This window comes from Mastigoproctus giganteus, chromosome 3 (genome assembly GCF_048544385.1).
Source record: "Mastigoproctus giganteus isolate SK-2022 chromosome 3, ASM4854438v1, whole genome shotgun sequence".
Classification (NCBI taxonomy): domain Eukaryota; kingdom Metazoa; phylum Arthropoda; class Arachnida; order Uropygi; family Thelyphonidae; genus Mastigoproctus; species Mastigoproctus giganteus.
In genome coordinates, this window is record NC_143577.1 from 93321094 (window position 1) to 93348570 (window position 27477).

The 27477-nt window shown below is 39.1% G+C and overlaps 1 protein-coding gene across 1 annotated transcript in view; it reads right to left on the reverse strand.

The window, feature by feature from the left end:
- The window catches only part of LOC150088155 (uncharacterized), an 88700-nt gene extending 63392 nt beyond the window's left edge, over positions 1–25308 (reverse strand). The window contains exon 1 of the mRNA XM_090370046.1: positions 25235–25308. Coding sequence (XP_090226172.1) covers positions 25235–25308 — 74 coding nt within the window. The remainder of the gene's footprint in view (positions 1–25234) is intronic.
- Between the last annotated feature and the right edge of the window lie 2169 nt (positions 25309–27477).

Sequence of the window (27477 nt, forward strand, 5' to 3'; positions counted from 1 at the left end):
ACAGAAAATTTATTTAGGTACAGTTGCCTTAGCCGAGTGGTCAAACGCGAGAGCACAGTAATACACGCATGTCAGGTAACCTCTTGCCGTTAAATACGGCGATGTTTTCTCTATCTTGTGACCTCTTCTGAGCCTATATAGCCGTCCCGGAGTATAAGAAGAAATTTTATTTATTTTATTTCTATTTTGACAAGACTTAATTTTATTGCTCAATGTCAACAGACCACAACATTAACCAAATTTAGCAGTCACGTAAGTTCGAATGCCAGCCAACTCAGAATGGCACTGCCACCCGCTCTGGTCACTGCTACGTCAGTCCTATTATCTAAAGACACGTTTAATTTAACAGTTTGTATTAAATTCAGGTTTGGAACATGTTTCTGAATATTTTTAAATTCCTAAATTTTCTTTCATGGAATGCATTCAAAAAGGACTTGCCTACCGAATTCATCATTACTTTGGTTAAGGCTGAACGAATTGCTATTATAAGAAATGCTTTTAAAATTTAAAATTAAACTATATATACATATTCAGAGAAATTGCTGCCATCGTATAAATCTGCACTTTCATGAAATGGCACAACAAAACGCGAAATGTCTAATAAAACATCCAATGAGTTATTGAGTGCAACGTTCTGCACCAAACTGAACTGAAATGTGAGTGTGGTTCTGATGACGGCATATGCTTAGACTGCTGCGCACGCGTGGAAATACCATTAAGCACAGGTCTAGACACTCGGCTGACTTATTATTAAGAATTATTAAGAAATAGTACAAACAGAAGAGAGTGCAAAGGGTACCCGCCCTATGAAACGTCCTGCAATAAACTATTAAACAGCAATTGCTAACCAGACGCACCAACACAGTTTGAGATCACACAATTCCTCGGAGGACTTGAAGATGTACAAAGTCATTATTTAACAACACAAATTCAGTCTTGTCTCATTTGGTTTGATTTAAAAAAAATAATAATAATAACTGGTGGTTGTGCAAACTTGTAACCTGGCCGGCCAGGAGCTGCCATTGATTTTCATTGAACTGTCCACGAAGTAGATAATGGGAAATGATGGCCTAATCATAAAATAAGAAAAATGCAGACTGATCCTTTCAAATATATTTATTTAGAGCGATCAGTTTGTATTTTACTTGATTATCAGAGAGAGAAATTGAGGCAAAACTGCACTGTTAAATAAATAAATTTTCTGTTTATACTCCGGGACGACCAAACGGTCAGAGGAGTTTACAAGATACACAGACTACAAGAAACAGTGCCGTATTCAGCAGTCACGGGCTTGAACCCCGGTCATTCAATGCACGTGTACTTATGCACTCGCGCGCCTGACCACTAGGCTACGGCGGCCTTTATAATGACTTGTACATCTTCAAGTCCTCCGAAAATAGGTATTACTCATTGTCAACAGACTAGAACAGAATTATTAAGAAACAGGACAAACAGAAGAGAATGTAAAGGGGACCCGCCCTCTGAAACGACCTGTAATAAACTATTAAACAGCAATTGCTAAGTCGTCGAGAAATATTTAACCCAGGCAATATTTCAAGCAATGGAGGCGCCGACTAGTGATAAAAAAATAAAAAAAAAACACGCAAAAATTGCAGTACGTTTCAGAATTCTGAAATTTTTAAGAATTGTAGACTACAGAAACGCTAGTTAAGTCCAACTATAGAATCTTTTGTGTCACTAAACGTATCAATAAAGGTGATAGAAAATAGAAATAATAAATAACTAGGGGGCTGCGCTCGCTTCTTTTGATAAAATAAAGTAAAATACTTACAGAAGCTTTCGACTCTGTGTGTGTCTCTTCCTCAGCTATGAATACATAACTACGTTACTATATCTATATAATATCGGTGTAAATACACCATAGACAATTAAAGAAAAACTACGATCGTAGTTTGAAAGGCATCATTTCATCTGTATCTCATATTGTGCTCATCCTTCACAATGAGTTACCATGTATTGCACTACCTCCATTAATAGAGAGGACTACTGTCACTTATTCTCGGTGGGCACCGCCCAGACGGCACCGTTTCAAAGCTAGTTGGCTTTTCATCGGTGGGTGCCTTTCACACTACGATCGTTGTTTTTCTTTAAGAGTTGTCTATGGTGTATCTACACCGATATTACATAGATATAGAATCTTAAAATATTATGCCGCGTTGCATTTAGTTTACAGTATTTAAATAAATACGTTTCATATGGAAATCAAGAATGGTACCGCGTGGTCACGTTAGATAAACATAGCGCGTGACCACGCTTAAACAGAAGCTTGTTTTGCTACAGTAAAACAAGGTTCTGTTACGTATTTTAGTATTTGTTACGTATTACCACGTAACCCGCATCCCTCTTCTCCCATTGGCTGAATAAATATCTTTAGGAGGAAAATCATCTTAATGTATAGAAAGAAATGAAATATATACTGTATCTGAAATTTTTGAGCAAACAATTTATTTTGTCCTCTGAGGGAACTTAAATTATAGGAGCTTACTCGAAAATATTTGAACAACGATGGGAAACAAACGCCTTTGGGAAGATTAATCGCTATAAGTACAATGTTCTGAATCGTAGCAACAAGCTAGACGTAATAATTTGTATTATTGAACTGCAATCCATAAAGTCACGATGATTCTAAAATTGAAGAGCCCGTATGGTGACATCATTATTATTGTTAAAAGAGAACATAGTAACTGGGAATAGTGTTATATTATTAATAATATTATTATTGTACTAGCGTATCTGTAGAACAGTTGAATTTATAGTATCCATAATTACTCTACTACCACCACATCTCTGCCGATAATCAACTTTGGGCTTCAATGACCTGATCGAAGTGAAAGCTTTCTGCTGTATCTGGAAGCGGCTTCACTGACACTATAGCTACAGTAACGAGAACGAGAGAGAGAGAGTAGAAGAAAAAGTAAAGAGTATGCAAAATGGAATGCGATTGCAATGATAAAAACACTTGAGGGACAAAGTTGCACTAAACAGGACGTGGACAACACCAGGTCATTGGAAGAGGCGTGTATAAGTATTGCTGTTAATGGAAGTATAGAGGACGAAAGGTGTCTCTGGCAACTGAACTGAATACGCATCTGATGCAGAGTACTCAGTGCATAGCCTTTGATGAAGCGTGTAGAAAGTTGAGATTTTATTCAAATACGACCACCGAGTGATCAAACGCGAGGCACGCAATAGTACACGTATTTGATTTGACCGTGGTTTCTGGCCTATGTGACTGATTAAGACGGTGCTGTTCTTGTATTTTCTCCACGTTGTAAACTCCTTGATTCCAATGGTGTGTGCATACCGTACTGTATGTAAACTCTAAGGAAATTATGTGTGTGCTTGCAGCAAGAACTTTGAGGCTTTGAAGACGTGACATATATTCTCTCATTATTCTACGCATTTGACTTTTACATAAAAGAAACAGTTAAAAGAAAAAAAGGAACGTTTTCTTTATGTACTGTTGCTTGTTAAATGGTTTATATATATATTTTGTTGCAATATTATTCATTGATCTAAATGTATGTAATTCATTTACAATTATGTGGAGAAACTTGCTATTGTTAAGGCCATAGATTACAATTTATCAGCAATAATTTACCCTTGACCAGAAACACGTTTAGAGTTGGTGCCAGGCACTGTCCATGAAGATGCACGCGAAAAGTGGTTCCCCAAGGATCAGTATTAGGACCACTGTTGCTTTTAATTTTCATAAACGACATTGATGATGGGATAGAGCATCATCTGCAAATTTTTGCAGATGATGTTAAAATTGGTAGAGTAGTTAGTATTAGTATCGGCCGCACGGTGCAAGAAAGCCTATGGCTTATGCTGCACCAGCCAAAAAAAAAAAAAAAAAAATCCGAACAAAACAATGATAAAAACAAAAAATAAATAAATAAATAAATAACTAAATAATAATAATTAATAAATAAAAAATAAATAAAAAGGAAATTAAACCTATCATCCTATGCGCTTCCCTTACCCGAAAGTACTATCCAGATGACCTTTGAATTTCCCCAAACTGTCGGCCTCTACCACCCATGAAGGCAACTTATTCCAGTAATTTATAACTCGCTGGCTAAAATAAAACTTCCAGCAGTCCAATCTAAACATTTCCCCCCGTAACTTGAATTTATGTCCACTAGTTCTAGCATCATTTATAATCTTGAAAATTTTGTCCTCATTCATTTTACTGATGCCTCTCAGAGCCTTAAACACCTCAATCAAATCTCCTCTAAGATGTCTAGTTTCCAAACTCTGCAGCCCACATATTCGAAATCTTTCTTCATAAGGACGCCCTTTTGCCGATCTCACCAGGCGAGTGACCCGTCTTTGCACCCTTTCAAGAAGCTCGATGTCTTTCTTTAGGTGCGGTCTCCATACTTGAACACAATATTCCAAGTGTGGTCTAACATAAGCCTTATATAATGGGATTATCACGTCCCTATCTCTACTTGCAAAAGTTCGATAGATCATCGATAGGACACCATGGGCCTTCCTTGCAACCTGTTTACAATGCTCAGAGAATTTCATGTCTGACCGTATCGTAACACCCAAGTCCCTTTCCTCCAGTACTGGCTTTAGTTGAACTCCACCAAGTGAATAAGTTATTTTGGGATTACTGTTTCCCAGGTGTAATACCTTACACTTTGTTGGATTAAAGCACAGCTGCCATTTTTCTGACCATTCCTGAAGTCTATCTAGGTCTCTCTGAAGAAGCTTAGCTTGACAGTGATCATTAACTACTCTACCAATTTTAACATCATCTGCAAATTTAGACATCACGCCCTCTATCCCTTCATCAATGTCGTTTATGAAAATTAAAAACAACAGTGGTCCTAATACTGCTCCTTGGGGAACCCCACTTCTTACATCAACCCAATCTGAGGAATAGCCATTTATCACAACCCTCTGCCTCCTGCCCTGAAGCCATCCTTCTATCCATCTAAGGATTTTCCCAGTGATTCCAACCTGTTCCAGCTTATAAAGCAACCGCTCATGTGGGACTGAGTCAAAAGTTTCACTGTCAAGCTGAGCTTCTTCAGAGAGACCTAGATAGACTTCAGGAATGGTCAGAAAAATGGCAGCTATGCTTTAATCCAACAAAGTGTAAGGTATTACACCTGGGAAACAGTAATCCCAAAATAACTTATTCGCTTGGTGGAGTTCAAATGAACCCAGTACTGGAGGAAAGGGACTTGGGTGTTACGATACGGTCAGACATGAAATTCTCTGAGCATTGTTGCAAGGAAGGCCCATGGTGTCCTATCGATGATCTATCGAACTTTTGCAAGTAGAGATAGGGACGTGATAATCCCATTATATAAGGCTTATGTTAGACCACACTTGGAATACTGTGTTCAAGTATGGAGACCGCACCTAAAGAAAGACATCGAGCTTCTTGAAAGGGTGCAAAGACGGGTAACTCGCCTGGTGAGATCGGCAAAAGGGCGTCCTTATGAAGAAAGACTTTGAATATGTGGGTTGCAGAGTTTGGAAACTAGACACCTTAGAGGAGATTTGATTGAGGTGTTAAAGGCTCTGAGAGGCATCAGTAAAATGAATGAGGACGAAATTTTCAAGATTATAAATGATGCTAGAACTAGGGGACATAAATTCAAGTTACGGGGGGAAATGTTTAGATTGGACTGCAGGAAGTTTTATTTTAGCCAGCGAGTTATAAATTACTGGAATAAGTTGCCTTCATGGGTGGTAGAGGCCGACAGTTTGGGGAAATTCAAAGGTCATCTGGATAGTACTTTCGGGTGAGGGAAACGCTTGGGATGATAGGTTTAATTTCCTTTTCTTTTATTAATTATTAGTTTTTTTTATCATTTTTTTTTTTTTTTTTTGGCTGGTGCAGTATAAGCCATAGGCTTTCTTGCACCGTGCGGCCATTACTAATACTAAGTTGAATATTTTAATAATTGGATTCAAAAATTAAAGGACTTTGCTGCTCCAGTTTAAAGATAGTAAAATTAAAAAAGTCAATGCAATGTCGTAACTTAACGTATTGTTAGAAAAGTTTATTATGAACTTGTACAGCAAGTTCGTCAGCTGAAAACATTATCTTATTAGTTAAAAGAAGAGCAAATATAAGAATACTGCTGGTGATTAAGCAATCCCAATAACAATAATTAACGGGTATTTATGGAGTACGTTAAAAGGATCAACTTGGAAGATAAGACAAAGTAGGGAATCTTTAAATTCTAAAGCGGCAAGCGTTATCGAAAAAAAGGGGGGAAATTTATCGTCGTTTCCAAAGAACCAGCGCTGCGTGCAAACGATCCCTTATTGATGGAAGTTACTGAATTTTTATAATTCTAAGTGGAGCCCAAGCAAAACAAATTAAAAAAAAAAAAAAAAAGAACGTTATCGTAGTGGCCATGCGCCAGGATGCATAAGTGCACGCGTTTTTAATGATGACCATGTTACTAAATACGAGGCTGCCGTAGCCTAGTGGTCAGGCGCGCGGGTACATAAGTACACGTGCCTTGAGTGACCGGGGTTCAAGCCCGTGACTACTGAATACGGTGCTGTTTCTTGTATTCTATCTTGTGAACTCCTCTGACCGTTTGGTCGTCCCGGAGTATAAGCAGAAAATTTATTTTATTTTTATTTTGTAAACTCGGACCGTGTGCTCATCCTGAAGAAAAAAACTATAGTTAAAATATAGTTTTAACCCGAGTGGTCACTTTAGCCTAAATTAAGAAGAGATCAGTGCATTTTAGGTTTTTCGTGAGAGAGCAAAAATAAAAAAAGAAAAAGAAACCTTGTATATTTTGTTCGAAAAAATAATTCGTTTTATCTTTCTTTTTTTTTTTTTTTAATTGAAAACTTTTGTTGTTCCTTTTGATTATAAAATGATTACTAATTCAGTCAACGTAGAACAGATGCGTCAGCTGTCTGGATCTGTGTTTTTAAAAGCATGGAAACTGTAAATAAATCTCGTATAATTCTTTTAGAAACACCTTCTTCTGGGAATTCTCAGTCAAAGGGAAGGGGACGACGCAGTGACAGATCTCCATATCTCTGGAGAATTACTAATTTGGCACGGTGCTGGCCATAACTTATATTTGTGAGCAAAATAAAGTAGACAAACACTTACAAAGTGGTTCTCGCCCAGTCGGTCCAACACATCCATTATAAATTAATATCATAAAATAGCCTAACGAAGAAGAAACTAAGCCTGTTATGAAGAGCAAGGGGATCATGGATCGCAGAAGAAACACTGCAGAGAGGTCTGTCCTCTCAGCTGAAGCATTCATTAGAAAGAGATGTTAGGATAGTCATACGAAATTAGAAATAAAAGATTAAGAATCTCAACAATGCTTCCTTCCCCTAAATCCAGGCATGAACTCTTTCTCCTGACCTTCCTTCCAAGTATTAATTCCCAAATTCCTCCCATCTCGAAGGATTGGAGCAGAGGTCTTTTGTACATGGCGGGAAGGATAGTGGTCTTAACCAATCTGCTAGCCATGTTGATACAAACGAATGGCAATAACAGAGTACTTCTTAAAAGGAAAAGTATTTTATTTATGGCCAACACGGAGGCAACTTGTTGCGATGGTGCCACACTTGGAAGATGAAAATCAGGGCCACTAGAGGAAGGCATATTTGCCGATTCAAATTTTAATTTATATGAGCTAAGCCTGGTAAAAGAAGGTAAAGACTAATCACTGATATTCTTACGTAACTTCGACTTTACTTGTCACATGACATAAGTTATTTTGAACTTATTTGGAAGCTGTGACAAAAGCCAACCTTGTCTCGCGTGATGAATTACCTCCATTGCAATTTTAAAACATATTTCAGCGTTTTATTATTATGCACAAGAAAAAATAATTAATCCGCATATTTCTAGAAAAATGGGATTCGTTCATCGATCCACGTGGCACCCATAGGTCATTCTATTCTTGGAAATAATCGCTGCACGAGATCTCTAAATGCCTTCTCAGCTCAGAAGTGTCCGGAAGAGTCCCGTCAAGGCAGTGCTGTTATTAAAATGTCACGCCTCTTACAGTAATTAAGTTTCCTCCCTGTATAGGTCCTAAATACATCATGGAGCTGCTTGTCAGGGAGCCGTACAGACACCATGTTAATGAGACAAGGCATAATGGTACAATTTATACCACTCACCCGCCTCTCCCCCACTCGGTCATTACATTTCACTTTTTCTGCCGTAAAACAACAATACATCGAGAGACGACGAGCCGAGTTCACCGTGGAGCTCTTCCGCTTCGGAAGAAACGACCATACGGCAGCGTCAGGTTTCCTTCCTACTGGCTATCACCCTCTATTGAGACGCGCGGTCAGGAGGCTACAAGCGTCCCTGCGCGGCAGCAAAATTTATCCCCTTCCCCCCTTTTTCCTCCGCATTTCACGAGCGGTATTCTTCTCGTAATTACAACCATATTCAATAAGCCCATTTGTCCGGGCGTATGGCGCCTGCTATTGCAACTTCTCCCTCTTCCAGGTCCTCAACAACCCCTATTTCCGTTCCATATTAATGACCAAGTATCCCGCTCACTGCTCGCCCACTGGTAAAACGTGTATTTATATTTTGGAATCGGAAATATTTTTCGCTTTTAGAATTCGAAGAGATCTTTCATCCCCATTCAGACTGTTGAATGTCGGAAATGAAAGTAACTGCAACCAAAACGCAAGTCACTCACTGGTGGATGTGAATTATGAGTCTTTCTTCCTTCGAAGTTTATCCACTAGAAAATAATGCAACCTTTTGGATCTTAAGAGTAAACCGACAGATCTAATTTCCTCGCTTTTATTTCGTTTATGTTTTGCATTCCAAAGTCCACACCCAACTGTTACATTTGTACTAATGAAGACGGTTTTCAAAATATGACAAATCAGAAAACAGCGCAATTTATTTCGCACAAAAAGTTGTTGCTTCGAATGTCCTGTGTTTTATTCCTTTCCTTCAAGCAGCATTCTATTTTTTTTTTTTTCTTTATTGTTCATCAAAGTGAAAAGGGCTTGCAGTGGTCCCGGAGTAATAATACACGTGGTCACTTATGATCAAATTCAACCGCTGCCACAAAACACGCACGGTCTGTTTGTCAACTGTGGCAATAGTTTATGGACTGGCATAAGAAGTTAGAACGAAGATGCAAACCCCTTTGGCCCATGGGGGTGCCTTAGCGGAATCAAAAAAACTTTGAAAAGAAACTACAAAACTTCGTCAGTGAGCGATTCAGATAATCCCCACCAATTCAAAACATAAAAAATATAATAAATAAATAAAATGAAATAAGACTATAGAGGGCAGTATTATTTTCTCTATATATTCTGGTTTAACAGAATATATACGGAAAATCATTATTTTGCAATGGATTTGAATAATAATCATTATTCAAATCCATTGCATCCACGGATCAATCAGTGTACGCGTGGATTTTCGAAATGCAGTGATTCCGTGACCATTATTGGCCTTTGGGTCCTCCGTCGAGATGGGCATAATGGCCAGTCTATTTTATTTTATTTTGTTGTTCCATGTGTTGTAGATAGTCTCTCCTTTTTAGTGATATTTCACATAATTCGGACCTGGTGCTATCAGGGGGGCGCCGCTAAATTTTTATTTAATTGGCATTTTCTGAAATGCCAATTAAATAAAATTATTTCTCCTTTAATCGGCCTTTCTAAATTATTTCAGGAGCATTGCTTCTGCAATACCCTTTCTCTTCACCCTCCCACCTTTGTTTTGTTTTATTATATTTATGGTGCTTTTATATTTTCGCTCTACTCGTTTACCATGCTACTGGACGTATTTTTCTATTTGTTTTAATTTCAGTTATATATATGTAAGGTTTTTTTTTTTTTTTTATTTTTGAAGGGGTTTGTAGATCTCAGTAGTTTGGGAGCCGCTGGCCTAGATGAACCACTCCACAGCCTCCCTCCCCACAAAGTACGGCTATCTCATTCTACTCTAAAGGCGCGTCAGTAAGTTCCTCATGCTGTTCGAATCCGATAACCTTCGCAGTCAGGTGACGAATGGCATAACCAGTACATGTGGACGTGTTCTGTCTTATTTCGAGCGGCTCCTAAACGTTGGTTTAAATCCGCCATAGTTCTCTGTGATGATATACAAAAAGAAGTAAAAAAAAAAAAGCTCTGTACAATGGCCAGAAATGGAAGTAGTGCTACTTTTGGGTAGTGTTATTTAGTTCATTCTGGTCACTTTGCTACGTGGAAGCAGCAATCATTAGGAAGGCACAACTAGTACCGCCCAACGCCCCTATGGGTGCCAACGATCTCCCACTAACAAGTGCGGTTGTCAAAACGACGATGATCCCGCATCACTGCAGATAGTGCAATACTATTGATAGCGTGGCGAACCAATATATCAGAAGAATAAAAAGCAAGACTGAAAATCTGCACACACAGACGAAAAATAAAAGTGAAAAAGTACACGGTTTCGGTTTACAGTGGTTCTAGCCACTTCTTCTTCTTCAGGTTCCGTGTTCAATTTGAACGTTAGAGACTAACATTTTCCAGTCAATTCTGTCTCTTGCTTTGTGAAATAGTTCTTGTGTCGTAAGCCCCCGTCCATTCTTTGATGTTATCAAGCCACCTTTTTCTTTGTCTTCCTTTTGCTCTTTCTTTTTTGAAAGGTTTTAGCCACACGATTGCTAAATATGGCGCTCTTCTTGTATTCTCTGTATTTTGTGAACTCCTCTCATCTTGCGTGGCTGCATCGGAATATAAACAAAAAAATAAACACGATGATGTATCATTTTTAAGCCTGAGTAAAACGCAGCCGACATTTCCTTTTGATGATTCTGATAAATTTCAAACAATAATCCATCATTCTTCTTTGAAATATTTTACAAACGATTTAAAATTCGCTTATGTAAATTTTAAAATTTCTCAAAATTTTTAAAATATCTGTTGCCTTGGAATTTTTAACAATTTATAATTAAAATTAAAATTATCTTAAAAGAAAACAGAATCAATGTTCAGATTTTGTGAACTTGTTAGCAACCTTCTTAAAAAATGAAATTATGGCAAAAAGGTGGAATTTGCAATAACACGAAAAATTATGAATATGTCAGAAGTAAATGTGCACGCAATTTACGACGACACTGCATTAAGACAAAACTTCACAAATATTAAATTAAAGCAAAGGAAATGAAAATTTTCTTTTCCTTTCCTTTGAATAAACCCAAATGGGTTTATGCAGTTCACACGCCTCCATACTTCTTGTCAAGTCATACATCCGCATCCAGGCGCCAGCTTTTATAAGGGGACGCTGAAATGGATGCAGGATTACTCGAACCTTTTCACGCAGTGCGTGTGGGGGAATGCAAACGTTTTCTTGTTTGCATCCAGGCGTTTAAATGTCACGACATGGCCACGAACAATACACATTTCGCTTTCGTTTCTCTTCGAAATCCTCAGGGAAAAATATATTCTCGTATTTTGTTTTAGTTTCTACCGAAATCGGTATTATTATTAACGTAGACGACCCTTGAACGTTGAAGTCAGTAATTTTGTCATAAATTTCTCCGTAAAAACATATTTTTATTCTCTGTCGACGTACCTCTCATTCAGTCCCCCCCCCCCAACCTCATTAACTCGACACGTCAGGTGAACTCGCTCTTTACGTGAAGTGTGTACGTAATTTGTTGCAGTCCGTGTCCAGCTTCGCTCCTACATTATAATCTCGCACCCGAGGAACTCGGTTTAGCCACAGGAGCAACCCGCCGAAATCATCGGGCTTCACGCACGATGAGGTCTCACAAAACATCGCCGCCACCAGCGACCCAGTAAAGTTCACACAAACGAAGGCTATCAAATCAAAACACGACCAGGTCAAAAAAGGTCGACATTTGTGAGAATAACCTACGTTGATTTTAGTAATGAAAATAAGGACAGGTACACTATTAACTAACAATAACTATTTTTTATCAATAGATTGTTATTGAGTATTTCTTTCTTTTGTATACTGACCTCCGAAGGTCATTAAGTTTACGGACAGGTATTAAAAACAGCTCAAATTATACATATCCTTAAAAATACAGCGCTGAGAAATTTTCAGGGAATTTAAAGAGTGTATTTATCTTATTAGCTCAATTTTAAAAGAATGGGAACCGTTCATTTGAGGAATACAAATCACAAACTAAAGAGAATGACAAATATGCATTTACGAACACTCGACACGTTGAAGTGAGCAAAATTGAGTCCCAACCCACCCCGCTACGTCACGTCACTATTTTTCCGCTCTTATTTGAGGCTTTCGACGTTTGTGTCACGTGTATATTTTAGGCGGTGAGCTTCGCTTCAAGTCTTGAATACAATTAAATACCAACGAAGCTTTCATATTATTTTTGATTTGAAAACATCTTTGGCGACATCTACTAAACTTTTCGGACTGAAGTAAAACAGATCGGTAACGAAAACGAGAGACGGAAATGACGTCACATCCGAAATGACGCTAACTCAGTCACTAACGTCGATTCGGTAGAATAAGTAGCGAGCCTGAGCATTACATCGTTCATAACTTCGGTCTATAGCTGTTTGATTTTAAAAATTTGAAAGGTTTGATGATTTTCGTCACAGATGTTTTCACATAAAATGAAACAAGTATACGTGCGTACAAGTATACACGAGGCTTTTTTTGTTATAATTTTTACTAAACTTTATTAAAATTCAACTAAAATTTAGGTGCTTTGTCATTTTTTTTTTAAAATCACCTTGGTGTTGCGTAAATATGTCAGAAAAAAAATTGATTATCTGTAAATATTTCCCATGTCCTTAAAAATTAATTTCACAGCCTTCTTGAGAAAACTGAGTGTTCAGTTGAGGCGATTGAAAGTCGAAATCGAATTTTATTTTTCTCTTATTTTGCCCTTTTTTTCATTTTTTTTACATTGTTGTATTGCCATCATATGAATTTAAATGACTGTGAGCCCTGTGGAGGCTCTCTACAGGGTTAATTGCTCAGTAATTGGTGGGTGGGGAGGGTACGATAGATCGCTTGTAACGAGAGAGCAGAATATCCTACACTCACAGATTTTTGCCCTGTAATTAAAATCATTAAATGGTAGATATAAAGAAATCAAAGCTCACATAGCAAATATTCCCTTCAAATAAATACATTTTCCGATGATTTTTTAGTTCAAATTTTATTAAATATTAGGCACCACGAAATCCAAATACCGCTTCTCAAATAAAACTCGAATAAAATGTTTGTTTGAAAAAAAAAATGTTCTTTTTCATAGGCGGTTTGAGGCCACCTCGGGCCATACGAAGTGTATTGTTGTTGGCGTATCGCATCATAGTACAACATTTCTTACTATATTTCAGTTCACACGGTTTTGAAATACATTTAAATGTGTCTCAAAACCGTGTGAGAAATGTATTCCATCCGTACAAGTGTTCTTATGAACCCTTCCGATTGGCTTCACGAACCGATTTAGCTTACAGGAGAGAACTTTACTCTCTCTCTCTCTCTCTCTCTCTCTCTACCTGAGATCGGCTAAAGACCTTTCAGAATTCCTACGGTCTTAGAGGGATTTAAATCTAGCTTTAGGAATTTTCGCGCAAATTTTGCTGTTAGCGAGCAATTGCGCGAAAACATTAAGCTGTCACGGAGGACGAGTCAGTGTGTCGTGGCGTAAGCTGCCTGTGTTCTAAGATTACTACCATAGCCACAAGAGCGTGCAATGGTATCCGAAGGCTCAAGTGGATGACTGGGTTTAGTATCCCCCTTTCTTACGTTATAGCTATATATCATAATCGCTTAAAAAACATTTTAGGAACTCAATCTGTGTTTGAACCGTGGATACGGGTCCATCAGAGAGAAAAAAATTCCATTCTTGGTATTATTGATAACCCACTTTGCCATTACGGCGAACCTGAAAGTAGGAACCATCTGATTGCGAGATCTATGAGGACCTTAGATATCAGTTGATAACCAAGATCCATTATCTCCCACTAAACCTATCTTTCGGACAGAAGGATCTCAGTATCTACACCCTATAGCCAACTCACCCGGCCGGTGTTCCGGGGATGCCCACAGGGATCAGTCCTGGGGCCTCTCTTCTGGAACTTGGTGTTGGACGGCTTCCTCAACCAGGATCTAAACGGAGCAGATGCTCAAGCCTTCGCAGATGACCTGGTCCTGATGCTGGAGGCGGACAATCGTGTACAACTTGAGGCTATTGCAAACAGGGCCATAGATACCCTCCAAGAATGGTCAAAAAATCATCACTTAAGAATATCACCTTATAAGACATCCTCAATACTTTTAAAAGGCTCCCTTGATATCAGGAGGCCACCTCAGATAAAAATAGAAGGAAAAACCATAAAACTGACCACGGAATTAAAATACCTAGGAATCATCCTTGACAAAAATCTTTCATTCACCCCACACCTCGTATATCTACGAAAAAAGATCAAAAACTACTCAGCCCTCATAGCAAGAGTCTCGCGAAAGGATTGGGGCTTAAGGAAAAGAACCCTGATCCTCTTTTACAAGGCTTTCTTCATTCCAGCCATCAGCTATGCAGCAGGGATCTGGTTTAAAAAAGCAACCACCGCAGTCAATAAAAGAAAGCTAGAAACGATACAGCGCAGCATCTTACTCACTGTCTCCAGAGCATGCTGCACGGTCAGCTCACACGCACTGCAGGCCCTTGTAGGGCTCCTACCCTTGGACCTGGAGATTGTCCGCTGTGGCATGCTATATCAACTATCAAGAGGGAACAGTGTAACTTGCATTGGCTTCACCACAGACCCGACCAACAACAGCAACGCAGAAAAGAAACGACTAACCAAATATCTTCAACAAACCTGGCAGTCCCGATGGGCGGACTCAACTAAAGGTGAGATAACCCGGAAGTTCATCCCGGACATTACCCAAGTGTATCCCGAACAGCCAAACTGGTTCTCACCGGGGCTCTACACCACCTTTCTTCTAACAGGGCATGGCTCTTTTAATGCCAAGCTGTCAACCTTCGGCATCAGGGATTCCCCATTATGCCACTGCGGAGAAAACCAAACATGGTCACACCTAATGCACGATTGTCCCCTCTTTGAGGACATCAGATGTCATTTCATCACAAAGATACGCTTTAATCCGAAGGAACGGGAGCACCTTATATTACATGAGGAGGAGCACTACAAGGTCCTCTCGTGCTTTGCACATGAGCTGTTTACCCGGCTAAGGGCAATGACCCAACCTCCCCAGGCTTGATGCAGGACCTGACTACAACTACAACTCATCGGACGGGACTCTGCTCTCATGAGTGCCATTACTTTGTCAACTGTACCAGAAAGCTCAAAGTACCACGATATCGGACGGGACTTTGCTCCCACGAACATCACAATCAAACACGGACACCCTGTCAACTGGACCGACAGCGCATGTAATTTACCCAACGAACTACCCTAGAAAGTGACAATCACCATATGCAGGAGTGACAACACTGCATCGACGCCCAGATAACAGAACAAACAGTGAAAGTGACCACATACCAAGAATGACCACCCAAAATGGAAATAGAAGGACCATGACCACGACCAAACTGGATGAGACCTTGATCCCATGACCAACGCCGGCATTCAACCGGTCTCTGAACAAGTCGGTAGGGACCTTGTCCCTGTATGTACCTCCTGGTGGGGCCAGTGTTGTGATGCTGTCCTGAACCTGCTGGCCTAGCCACCACTCTGCAGCCAGGCTGCACACACGCCATATTGGCGACCTGTGCCGGCTCCCTTGTCCGGCCCTTTCTATCCCATCCCGGCAGGGGGGGAGGAGAAGGTCATACTGTTTCCTCCCCTCCACGCCACCCCCATTCTTCCTTCTGGCAGGGCATGGGCATGCCCTGCTGACACCAAATTGAGGCCTCCTACTCTATTGGCCTTATCCTTCCTCCTTTAACCCCCCAGTCTTCATTCTCTCCCCCTTCTCTATCTTTACACAAGCGAATTCCCCCACACACATAAATTCAATGAATCCAAATTAACTGACGCCCATATTTCGGTCTATCCCTATTCAAGCGACATCACCCTACGCAATCGAGAGATATCACACATATATCTATACATATATGTGTAAAAAAAAAAAAAATTTTTTTTTTTTTTTTTTTTTTTTTTAAGGTCCTAGCCACTGAAATCTCAGGAAATTAGGTGGCAGGACCTGCCAGAGTGAACTAAAGACTATCGGGTACCTGGTCTGCCTCCACGGGGCGTAAGTGGGGCAACGTTGGGCCTCAGAAGAGGTCCAGCGGCTAAATGGCCAGAGGAACAACGGTACAAAACACCACACTTCCATAATCCATACACTTTTAAATCTCTGGCCTTCCCAGTGAACTGGTACACCCACAATAAAAGCAACGCGGAGATGGGGGAAACCCCTGGTGCCGTTTGACACTGAAAACACTTACACTTACACTTAAACCAATGGTTATGATAGACGTGTGGTAACGTAGAACAAAGCAGCTCTCCCCCCTCCCTGCTCAATGAAGAGCACCACATCCTTAGCAGTGAGGACGAATACAAGGCCTTTACAGAGTTTGTTCAGGATCTCTTCCAGCGTCGAAGGACCCTACCACGAACGTGACATACCTAAAGTTAACCCAGTAACTTCAACTCCATCTAGTCTGCTGAACAAGGCCTTCAAACAGCACACGTACTCCACCCACACAGACGAACCACCAACCGGGACAGTCACCAAACATATGTATAAAGTAGTGAGCACCCATCGATTGAAGCAACCCATAACTATGACTAAAATCAACCAAGACCACCACTGAACGAAGATTACTTCCAAAGGAGATAACGCACAACTATAGAGACTACCCGATCTGACAATAAACACTGGACTGGATACCCAATTTCGCCGGACTCTACGTACCTACCTAAATGCGACTCCACCACCGGACTGGACTAGAAAGTGTACTAAACATGTCACATAGCGACCATTAGCCGTGCACTCTAGCATGGCTACTTTCACTCTCTTCTTTCCACCCCATTCTCGCCCAATAGAGCCATCTCCATTTCATCTGGGGGATACCTTCCTCTCCTTCCTCCATGATTCTACCTCTCCCCCCCATCTGTTGACACTTCACCCCACGCTCTCTTAACTTTTTTTTAAAGGTTTTGCCACTGAAAGCTTAGGAATTAGGTAGCAGGACCTGCCAGAGTAAGTCAACCCTATCTCCCTGGTCTGCTTCCAAGTGGCGGGGAAAGGGCAACGAGGGCTCCCACTGAGGGGCTACGCAGCTAAATGGCAATATGAATAACACAACAACACTACACATACAAACTCACGCATAACACTTTACATATCTGACCTATACAGAGTCTGTATCTCATCGCCATGATATAAACGCGGAGTTTAAGCAGATCCCCAGTGCCTCTTGACACTGAACACTTTATCCCGGAATGTCGGCGCAGTTACGGAAAATCACCTCTGGCGCCCCCCCCCCCCCCAAACACTACATCCGGGATGTATTTTCTGTGAAAATCCGGTTATACAGGAGTACAACACGAAGTGACTCTTCAATGGACTATTCTCGTAACATAACATGGTGAATCCCATTAGGCACAGCGACACTTGGATTTCATATGTCTAGAGCACGACGTAGTTCGATTAGTATGATATTGATATTGATCCACCTAAACTATACGTTTAGGTGGATCAATATCAGAATTTAGGATTTGTTTTTTGGTACTGGACTTCTTCTGGAATGCTAAAGGGTACAAGATTATTGAAAACATTTGTTGCAAAAGACTCTCCTAGGGTATTCGTCACGAGGAAGTGCAACGTCACGTCCATTTACGTTCAGATTAGCTAGAAAATAGAACATTTTGCCGATTTTATACCAACAGTTTGTTTTTTTAGTAGATCTGGTAATCGTAGAAGCAAAACGTTTCCACGATTTTCTTCTCTTTGTTTGTTGAACGCCGCATTAGCTCTGGCTTTCTTAAATTAAATTAGATTTTCATGAATAGAATGTTTATAGAACTTATCAGTCTTTATTCTTCTCTCGCTTCGCGCGGTTGCACTTACTGTTCCACCAAGTTTTTGGATGTGCTCGAAGTTTCTTAGAATTTTCGGAATTGTTTTTTCAGAAACATATAGTGTTTCTTTTCATAATACAGGTGACAACGGCATCAACTGAGACACTTGAAATAACTGATTTTTTAAGATTTTGCTACTTCTTGTAGAGCAAAAGAGTTACCTATTCTTTTGCTCTACAAGATTTCGAAATAAGTAAAAATTATGTTTATAAACATAGTTTTTTCTTTATTTTTGGTTATAACCAAAAATAATCTATTCTTTTTTCAAGGGCTATATAGAGATCGCTATGAAACGCTTGATCATACTAATAATCACTTGGCAACCGGGCCGTATCAGTGGTGAAACTACCATACTATCAGGTTCGCCACGGAGGAGGTGCTCGAGGAACCGAGAGGACCGACGCCCAGTCTAGTATGGTCGTTTAAGATTATTATTATTATTATTATTATTCAATTTATTGCATATACTTCACCCCTGACAGCCCTTCAGCTAGGAGGGTGCCTATATATAAAAATTTGTACATTATAACTTAGACAGCAAACAGAGGTCGTGCATAAATTATGCATACATAAACACTAGTTTCTATAAAATAATACAACAAATAACATCTAATGCGAGCAAATAAAGCACATACACATATATACAGTGACACAAGCAAAAGGTAGACACATATAAATACATACGTATCGTAATATGTACAACTAACACATATACAGACAAACAAACAACATATATTTTCAAACAAATTAATTCTTCTCTGTAGAGGAGCAAAGTAGGATTCGAAGGAGATAATCAGGAAACTTCTACAGTTGTTTGTGGTGGTACATATCCTGTATTTTCTGAGATCTGTACTCTTTCTCATCACAGAACTTGTGGGGATCAATCTTCAGTGTGTTGTACATTTGGAGGATATTAGACGGAAAAAATCTTCTAAGCATTGTTAAATTCTGTAATAAGCTTCTTAGGGGAATTCCACGCGTCATTGCAAAGGACGCGGGAAAGCCTAGGGCCTGCAACAAGATTGTGGACATTTGGGCGTCAAGACGATCGGCGAGAAGCTGACAGAGGTTGCGCAGATTTCCTTCAATGAGCAAACTGATTCCAAGGGGGTGCAACCAAGGTTTGCATACATGTGGTTCAGAGTCTCGTATCGAGACAGTACGTGCTCCATTGGGACTGGCCCACCTTCCCGTGGTGTGGACGAGTACCCAGAATCATCTGTCCAGGTGACTGATGCTTCTGGGTAGCCAAGCGGTCAGAACATAACAACAGAACACACACATAATACACACAAACCGACGTCACACACATCTGGCCCATTTGTAGTGATACTGTTCTTCACAGAGATACGAGGCGGAGTTGAACTCACGTTCTAGGAGCCGCCCTTTACAAAAACACATGTCCACATGTCCACATCTCGAGATGGTGAAAGGGTGGCCATTAACACCGTTCAACCATCTTAAAATCCATTACTCGATACCCATGAATTTTTTGACGTTATTGAGGGAAGCAGAGGACCAGATTGTCGAGGCATACATGGGAATCGGAACAAGACATGTTTTTATGTAGTGAATGGCAAGTTTGTGGTTGTTTACTCCAATAAGTTCCTGTCTTATCGCCCACATTACTGACAGAGTTTTTGCCTTAGTGTTGGCGAAGTGCTGTTGGAAGATCAGACCTTCATCCCAGGTAAGCCCTAGATCAGTGTGGTGCGAGACCTTTTGGACCCTAATACCAATGATGTAGATGTCTATGTTCATCTTTTTGGTGAAAGACATTTGTGCTCACTTGGTCGGGTTTATGGATTGGCCAATATTCTCAAGATAATGGTCAAGTTCTTCTATTGGGGCAATGGCATGAGCATTGATTGCGTCAGATTTGTCACCGTGTTTCGACAAGATGAAGAGTTTTATATCATCTCCGTAAGAGCAGGAGTCAGGATGCGTAGAGATCACGTGGGGCAATTAGGAAATTTGTCAGGAGTGAGCACAATTTGTAGTTTTTGCTGATAAATGTTAGTAGTCTGTACTACAGTTATAAGTTTCGTGTTCGTACACTTCTATTTCCAAAACTGAAAATGATATTACTATAAATTTACTAATTCAAATCCTTTAAAATTTTCTAATTAATGTCTTTATTATTATTATTTTAAAAACTTTTCTCCTTTATGGAATTTTTTTTCCCCATTGAGGGTACTGGTACCAAAAGCATAGGGGGAGGGGTGGTTGGTTGTGTCCAGTTACTATTATTATTGTTACTTTTGGTTAAGGAACTCTCGGACTATCCTACAGGTGTTCAGGAACGCAGCTTTCTGGAGTCCCATGTAAGTGTTCTCTGGGAGGTCTGCTTCTAGGTTCTTATGGAGGCTCTTTGGCACCATGCTGGTGGTTGACACGGTGATCTGGATGTTCATTAATTGTTCAATATGCCACTTTATTATCATTATAAAAATTTTATAAAAAAACTGCTATAATAAAAAATTATTATTATTGCTCTTATACTATTTCTCCCTGCTTGGGGGTTCCACCTCGTGATGTGTATTGCTACCTAGTACAGAGGGTTGTTGTTGTTATGTCTGGTGTTACTGTTGGTCGAGGAACTCTCTGACTATCCTACAGGTGTTGAGGATGGCGGCTTTCTGGAGTTCCTTCTAGGTGTTCTCTGGGAGACCTTTTGCTGTTAAGCTGTTATGTAGGGTCTTTGGCACCATACCAGTGGTTTACACGATGATCAGGATGCTCTTTACTGTTTGAATATGCCACATCTCTTTGATCTTCTGTCTTGGGTTTGTGTACTTCCTGAGTTTTATGGAGGTTTCCAGAGTTGGGCACTGCTATGTCAATTAGATAGGTAGCCTTTTCCTTCTTGCCCACAAGGGTTATGTCCACTCTGTTGTGCTGGATTGTCTAATCCGTTGTTATGGCCGGGTTCCAGTACAGTCCCAGGTCGGGGTCTCTAGTACTGCCTTGGGTTCATACTTGTAGTACAGTACAGTTTCGTTGATTAACTGGTATTTCTTCGCTAGCTTCTTATTATCATATTATAATCATAATAATAAGAAGTTAATTATTATTATTATTAGCACAATACAAGGAAATCCTCAGTCATAATGAGCTAGGTCTGAGGTTGAAGAATTATTATTATTATTATCATGTCTACGGTGGCACCTATACTTCCGTCTATCTCCACCTGAAAAGCTGAATTTACGCAGAACTTCTGCAAAACGGGCCTGTAGGGAAGAGACCTCTGCGCCACCGGAGAGCAGCCGGTACCCGGACATTCCCCTCCGATGCCCGTCCCCAGGCACATAAAACTCGGCCTGAGTCCACCATTCTGACAGTGCCTCATACTATTAGACAGCTACGTACAGGTCCAATGAATCGGGAATGCTAATTTGATATGTAGGGATGCTATTTGATAACAAATTTCTTATTGATATCGCAGAGGTATCATATCGATATTGAATCGTTTTCCGAGGTGTGTTCGCTGTTAATTAGTTTCTTGGAAGTGGAATTCTCGAAATGCCATTTATAGATAATGCAATACGTCTTTCTACACGTTTGGGAATATATTCAGATAATTACAACTTTTCTTGTTATAAAGAGATCTATGAGGCGAATGGAATGTACCTGAATCTAGACCAGAACGAACGAGTTGTTCTCAAACTCATGGAACTGCAAGGGAAAGGAGCTGCAAAGGTGTGGGGGCATATAGTCAGCCCTTGATGACAGCACCTTGTGAAGCGAGGTATCGCTGCAAAGAGTGCCGGAGCACTCAGTGAAGATGAAATAATGGCCTGGATGGCCAAAGATCCGCACGACTGACGAAATATGTCAAAAACAGTAGACGAGCATGTGATGGAAGTCCGTCTTGTCGGTGTCGAGAAGGTTACTCGATATATAAATAAATATTGCTATTTATTGGCTGGTTCAGCCCGTGACATTTTTCGTATGCAGTTGGATATATGGTTTGTGAACGGTGGATTTCCGGCATCCATGGTTATGTGACATTTAAGAGACCCAAGATTCGTCTGATAGGTTCTGACAATGGAAAAATCATGGTTTCCGTGGTTTAATCTGAAAATGAAAGACCAATCCGTCCACATGGAAACATGCAGACTCATTACTACAGAAGAAATTTCAGGAGAAGGTTGGGCATTCCATTTTGCGGAACCCACAAGGGATCATTTTGGCTAATCTCAAACCAAAGGGTCCGATAATTACTAGAATAAATTATAAAACGAGGGTTGAGGGATAAATTTCTTCCAGTTGTGCAACAGAGAAGCCAGAAGACATCATAACAACGTACCCTCACGCTACTCTAGTGTGGTAACGTTTATTCATAGTTGCTTCTCAGTTGTTAAACAATACAGTGATACTTATTTCAACAACTGACCAATGAGAGCTTTACTCGATGATGTATATTTGTTTATGTCACACAGTTAGAGTGGACAGAGTACAGTTTCAACTTTTGCTCCATGTTCTGTATTTATCAGATTCCATGCGACATTTCGCTCTTCAGAGAACTGAAAAATCATCTCCGTGTAAAAAAAAAAAAAAAAAAAAAAAAGTTGCATATTAAGAACTCTTTCATACAAATTTCCCTGAAGATATTAACCGTGTAATAAAACTTACTTCCTATTTTGATAATAAAAATAAATGAATGCTGATCAAGAATTACTGCATTTTTAAATAATGCCCTTACTTTTGAAACCTGTACACGTGCAAACATTACACTGAAGAAATCTAGTTTTTCTGGAAGCAACCTTCGTTTCTCTCTTAATATTAAATCTCTTTTTGATATACCAGCCTCTTCTTTTGTTTATAAAACAGCAAATATAGTTCAGAACATTCTGATTGCGCATTCTTCACAACAAAAGAAGCTATTTAGAGTAAATGGAACTGCGTGTGATGAAATGTTCCCAAAGAACTAAAAGAGTAAATGATGGAAGTCACTGAAATACGAAGTAAACAAGCAGTACCTCGTTTAGAATACAAAGAAACCAACTAAACTTCTCTTGGATTTTTCTGAAGAAAGCAGAAACAAGTAGGCCTGCTGTAAAGAGAAATACCTCCAGGCTGCCAACTTGTGAACTGTAATTATCTTGCTACTCTTTACCACAATCAGACTGGCTTCAAAAAGAAACTGAGCAATCGTTTTAGAACTCATTAGCCCGTTCTATGTCTTAAAATATTTTTGTTCGCTTCCTTTCCCTTTCTCATTACAACAGCCATAATCATAAGAAATTAGCAAACCATGCGGAAAATCCAGCCTTATATTCTCTTACAGTGTAACCAATCAGAAAATGAAGTCACGTGGCGAATAAGGGGCGGCACCGAGTGGTTAAATGCATTTCATGTGCCAAAGCCCAATGATGGTAAATTTGAACTCTGACTGAGCTAGTTCTCACGCGCCATGTAGCGTACTAAACCGTAAATTGGAAACTCGATAAGAGTGAAATCTCGAAGATGCAGAATTGCGCTTTCACTCTTCTAGTGCCTAGTAGACTTTAATGAACTCTTATAGAAGGAGTTACTATTTCAAAGATATTCTGTAGTGTATGGAAAGCAAGCAGCTGCAATTATGCAAATAAGACAATTCGTTGGTTTTATCTAGTGGCGACTTTTTCTTCCCAAAAGGCTCAATGACCAGATCACACACGCTCAAAGTTGAGAATATTTTAAGGTAGGCTACTCTTTCTAGTGTGAATACCAGATAAAAAGCTCACTTCTGTAACGGGTCCTCTTGATTAAGGGTTCGCAGAGTATGTTATTAGCTTGGTTCAGGCCCTATTAATTAACAAGATCCTTACAAAGGGATGTGTTTACGTTTTCTTATTGTTCAAGCTCTCTCTTTCTCTCTCTAGACTAAAAAAAAATTTAAGAAAAATTTTTTAAAAGCATTAAATATTAATATGTAAAACGATTTTGATTTAGTTAAAGAAAAAATGCGAATAAGTGAATGTCAAAAATTTTATTTCTTATTTTGGAAAGGTCCTAATGGTGATGCTTCTGAATGCAAGTTAAATAAAAAATAAATGGATTGGATGGATTCATCTTTGTAAACGCGAATTAGAGAATCCACAGACTCTTATCTTAAACTGAGTACATTTTTTTAAATGATATTTATTGGAATTTTTACTAAATTCGACCCAAATGTTTCCTCCTTTTAACAATTGTCAAATCATTTGGTATTTTTTTTTCCATAACCGAAAGAAATTATTGCGTCCGAAGACAATATGGCTGAATGCTTTTTTATAATTTCATCACCCAAATATTAATTCATTACAACTTCTTCATTTTTTGCCTCCTGACCTACGGAGTGGGAACGCGCGCGCGCGCACACACACACACACACACACACACACACACACACACACACACACACACACACACACACACACACCTTCCCAATGCGATTGATTTTGTTTCGCTTTTAAATTGATAATTTCTTATCAAGCTTGCACTTGATAATTCTTTCAAATCTTTTGTGGAAGAGGGGTATTATTATAAGACAATTATACTGAATTCGAAAAGAGGATATGTTTTTTTAGGTGCGTTCGCTTATATTGTTAAAGCGCCTATTCTCTTCACATGTCTGTCTCCATCGATAATAGAATTACAAAACCCAGTGGGTGGAATTTGATGAAATTTTCATATCTGGCTCTTTTAAAAAGATTTATCGAACCATTCAAAATTTTAAACCGGGCCAAAATAAAATTTCTGTGTTGTGTTTTTAGTACAGAGTATCTGGATATTGCAGCTGAACTAGGGGTTATAATTTTGTTGCGGTACTGTGACTGAAGGAATTAATGGGGGACAGGCGGGACGAGCAAGAATGAAATATTCTCGGTTTGTCCAGAAAAGTCGTTGCTTTTTGCACTTTTTTTTTTGTTATAGTTAAAAATAGTAACAATTCATAAATCACGAATTATTATCATTTGCTGATTTTGGAAACGTTCAGTACATATTTTTATTTCAGTTGTTATTCAAATTCAGGAAGAAATAAGTACGTGAAAGCGTTGTTAATAGATAGTTTAATTTATTAAATCACACAACCTGAAATATATGCTGCATATTTTGAAAACAATTTTACATATTGTTGCAAAGTGAAAACACTAATTTTTACATATTTTTAGTTAATCAATTAGTAATTAACACCTACCTCCTTGTGGCGGGGACAGTAACTGGTGGAGGGAGCGTTGAGAGACTCTCCCCGCCACGAGGCCAATTATTCATTTTATCAAAATCTCTTTTGTTAGTTTGTCAGAAGTGTGGGTCTCTGTGTTGTGAAGTAACCAACTGAACGGTTCAGTTGTTTGTGCATAACTCAACAGTTTCCCAGCCGCATATGTGCGAAAGCATAGGAGTGGTGGTGGTTTATCCAAATGAAATGAATTCCTGGTTCAGTTGGATGAATTTCGTACAATCCTCATGGACTGAAGATCTTTGGGGTCTCTTATATAAGTTGACAAGAGATCGTATACAATCTCCTGAAAATTTCTGTACGGTATTAGTAAATGTTATTGAAACTAAACATTGGATTGAGACAATAAATTCAACATTAGACAGACTTTTCCTAAGGATGATTAAAATTTGGATACAGATTTTCAGTCCGCTGTTCGTATCGCCAATAAAAATTATGATACCGTGAGTTCCGAGCCTTTCAGAATGGATGAGTTGCATTCAGTGATCCTAAAATTAAGTACTTCCAAGTGTCCTGGATTAGATATTCTCGAAAATATTTTTATTAAGATTTTCAAAATGACACCTCAGATACTTCTTACACTGTTTAAGAAATGTTTGAGTGAGGGTCTTTTCCCTTCAAGTTGGAAGATATGGACATGAATCCATGAAATGATGCTAAATCTTACAGACCAATACCCTTGTTAGCCAATATGGAAACTCTTCTTGAACGCCTAATGGCCTCCAGAATTATTCTTCTTCTACAGGAGGCTAATCAAATTTCGTCAGAACAATATGGTTTTTTTGTTGGGAGATCAAGAAGATACATTTGCAGATTTTGTGAACTACATTGAAAATTCTTCGGACAAATATACCCTTGCTACTTTTGCGGATTTTGAGGGGGGCTTTCAACTCCCTTTGGTGGGAGAGCTCCCTCGAAAGAGTATGACAAGTACAATCTTGTAAGAAGTTACTTTTTACATAGGAAAATAATTGTGAAATCGAAATATTTCAAAGTGATAGGAATGATCTCTAGAGGGATCTATATTAGGACCATTAATGTAGAACATGGTTCTGAAGAAATGGTTAGCAACACCCTTCCCTAAGACTAAAATTATCGCCTCTGCAGATTATTTGACAATCATGATAGAAAGCAACTCTTGAAGTGCATTAGAATCAATCGCCAGTTTAGTCAATGGATTTATATAATTGGGCCTATCAGAACAAACTTATAATAAATTCTTCTAAAAGCAAGATGATTATTTTTAAACCTCAATTGGACTTAAATAGACCACCTCAAATTAAAATTAATGGAATTCTACTTCCTCTCGTAACTGAAGTAAATATGTAGGCGTGACAGTTGACCATAAATTAAAATTTTCATCACATCTTTCGTATCTATCTGCTAAGGTTAAAATTTTACTGCAGCTATAGTCAAGAACCGAGTGGAGGTTATCTCAAAAAACCCTAAAGAACTATCATGCTGTTTTCCTCCCTAGGTTTACCTATGCAGCTTGTGCATGGTATCATAGGGTTCGGAGCAATATGGCCTTAGTTGCTAATGCTCCTAAAAACCAAAATAATGACAATGACATAGGGTGAATTGTCAGGTTTCAAACAAAGCTTTGGTCATTACAAAGAATGATGTTGCTGGTTATACTACGTGTATGTAGAACGGTTTCGACAGCTACTCTGCAGGGGTTGGCAAGAGCGTTGCCGTTGGACCTTTTTCTTGGGTATCGAGGACTATGTTATTGTCTTCCTAGGCGAATTTCAACAGAGTATATGGGAATTATTATAAATATACAACAGGATGTCAAGAAAGAAAAACGAAGATATTGGAAGGAGATGATGAAAATATGGCAGAATATATGGGAAACATTAGAAACTGGACTTGTTACTAAGAATTTCATTCCTCAGGTTTCAAACTTAATGGACAAAAAAAGAAATAAATGGCTTTCTTTTAATATGAATGTATCATATATTATTTCTGGATACGGCTCGCTAAACCAGAAATTATACAAGCTTGGTTTTAAGTAATACACCTCTTTGTCTTTATGGAGAAGCTGAAAATTAGGGTGGGGGTCATGTTTTATATGACTGTAGATATTATATAGATTTAAGGAGAGAACTTGAAATCTTGGTAGGAACCGTTGTCCCTGGTCAAGAAACCAAATTTATTGAATCTCCTATTAATTCACGAATGAAGTGTTTAAAAAAAAG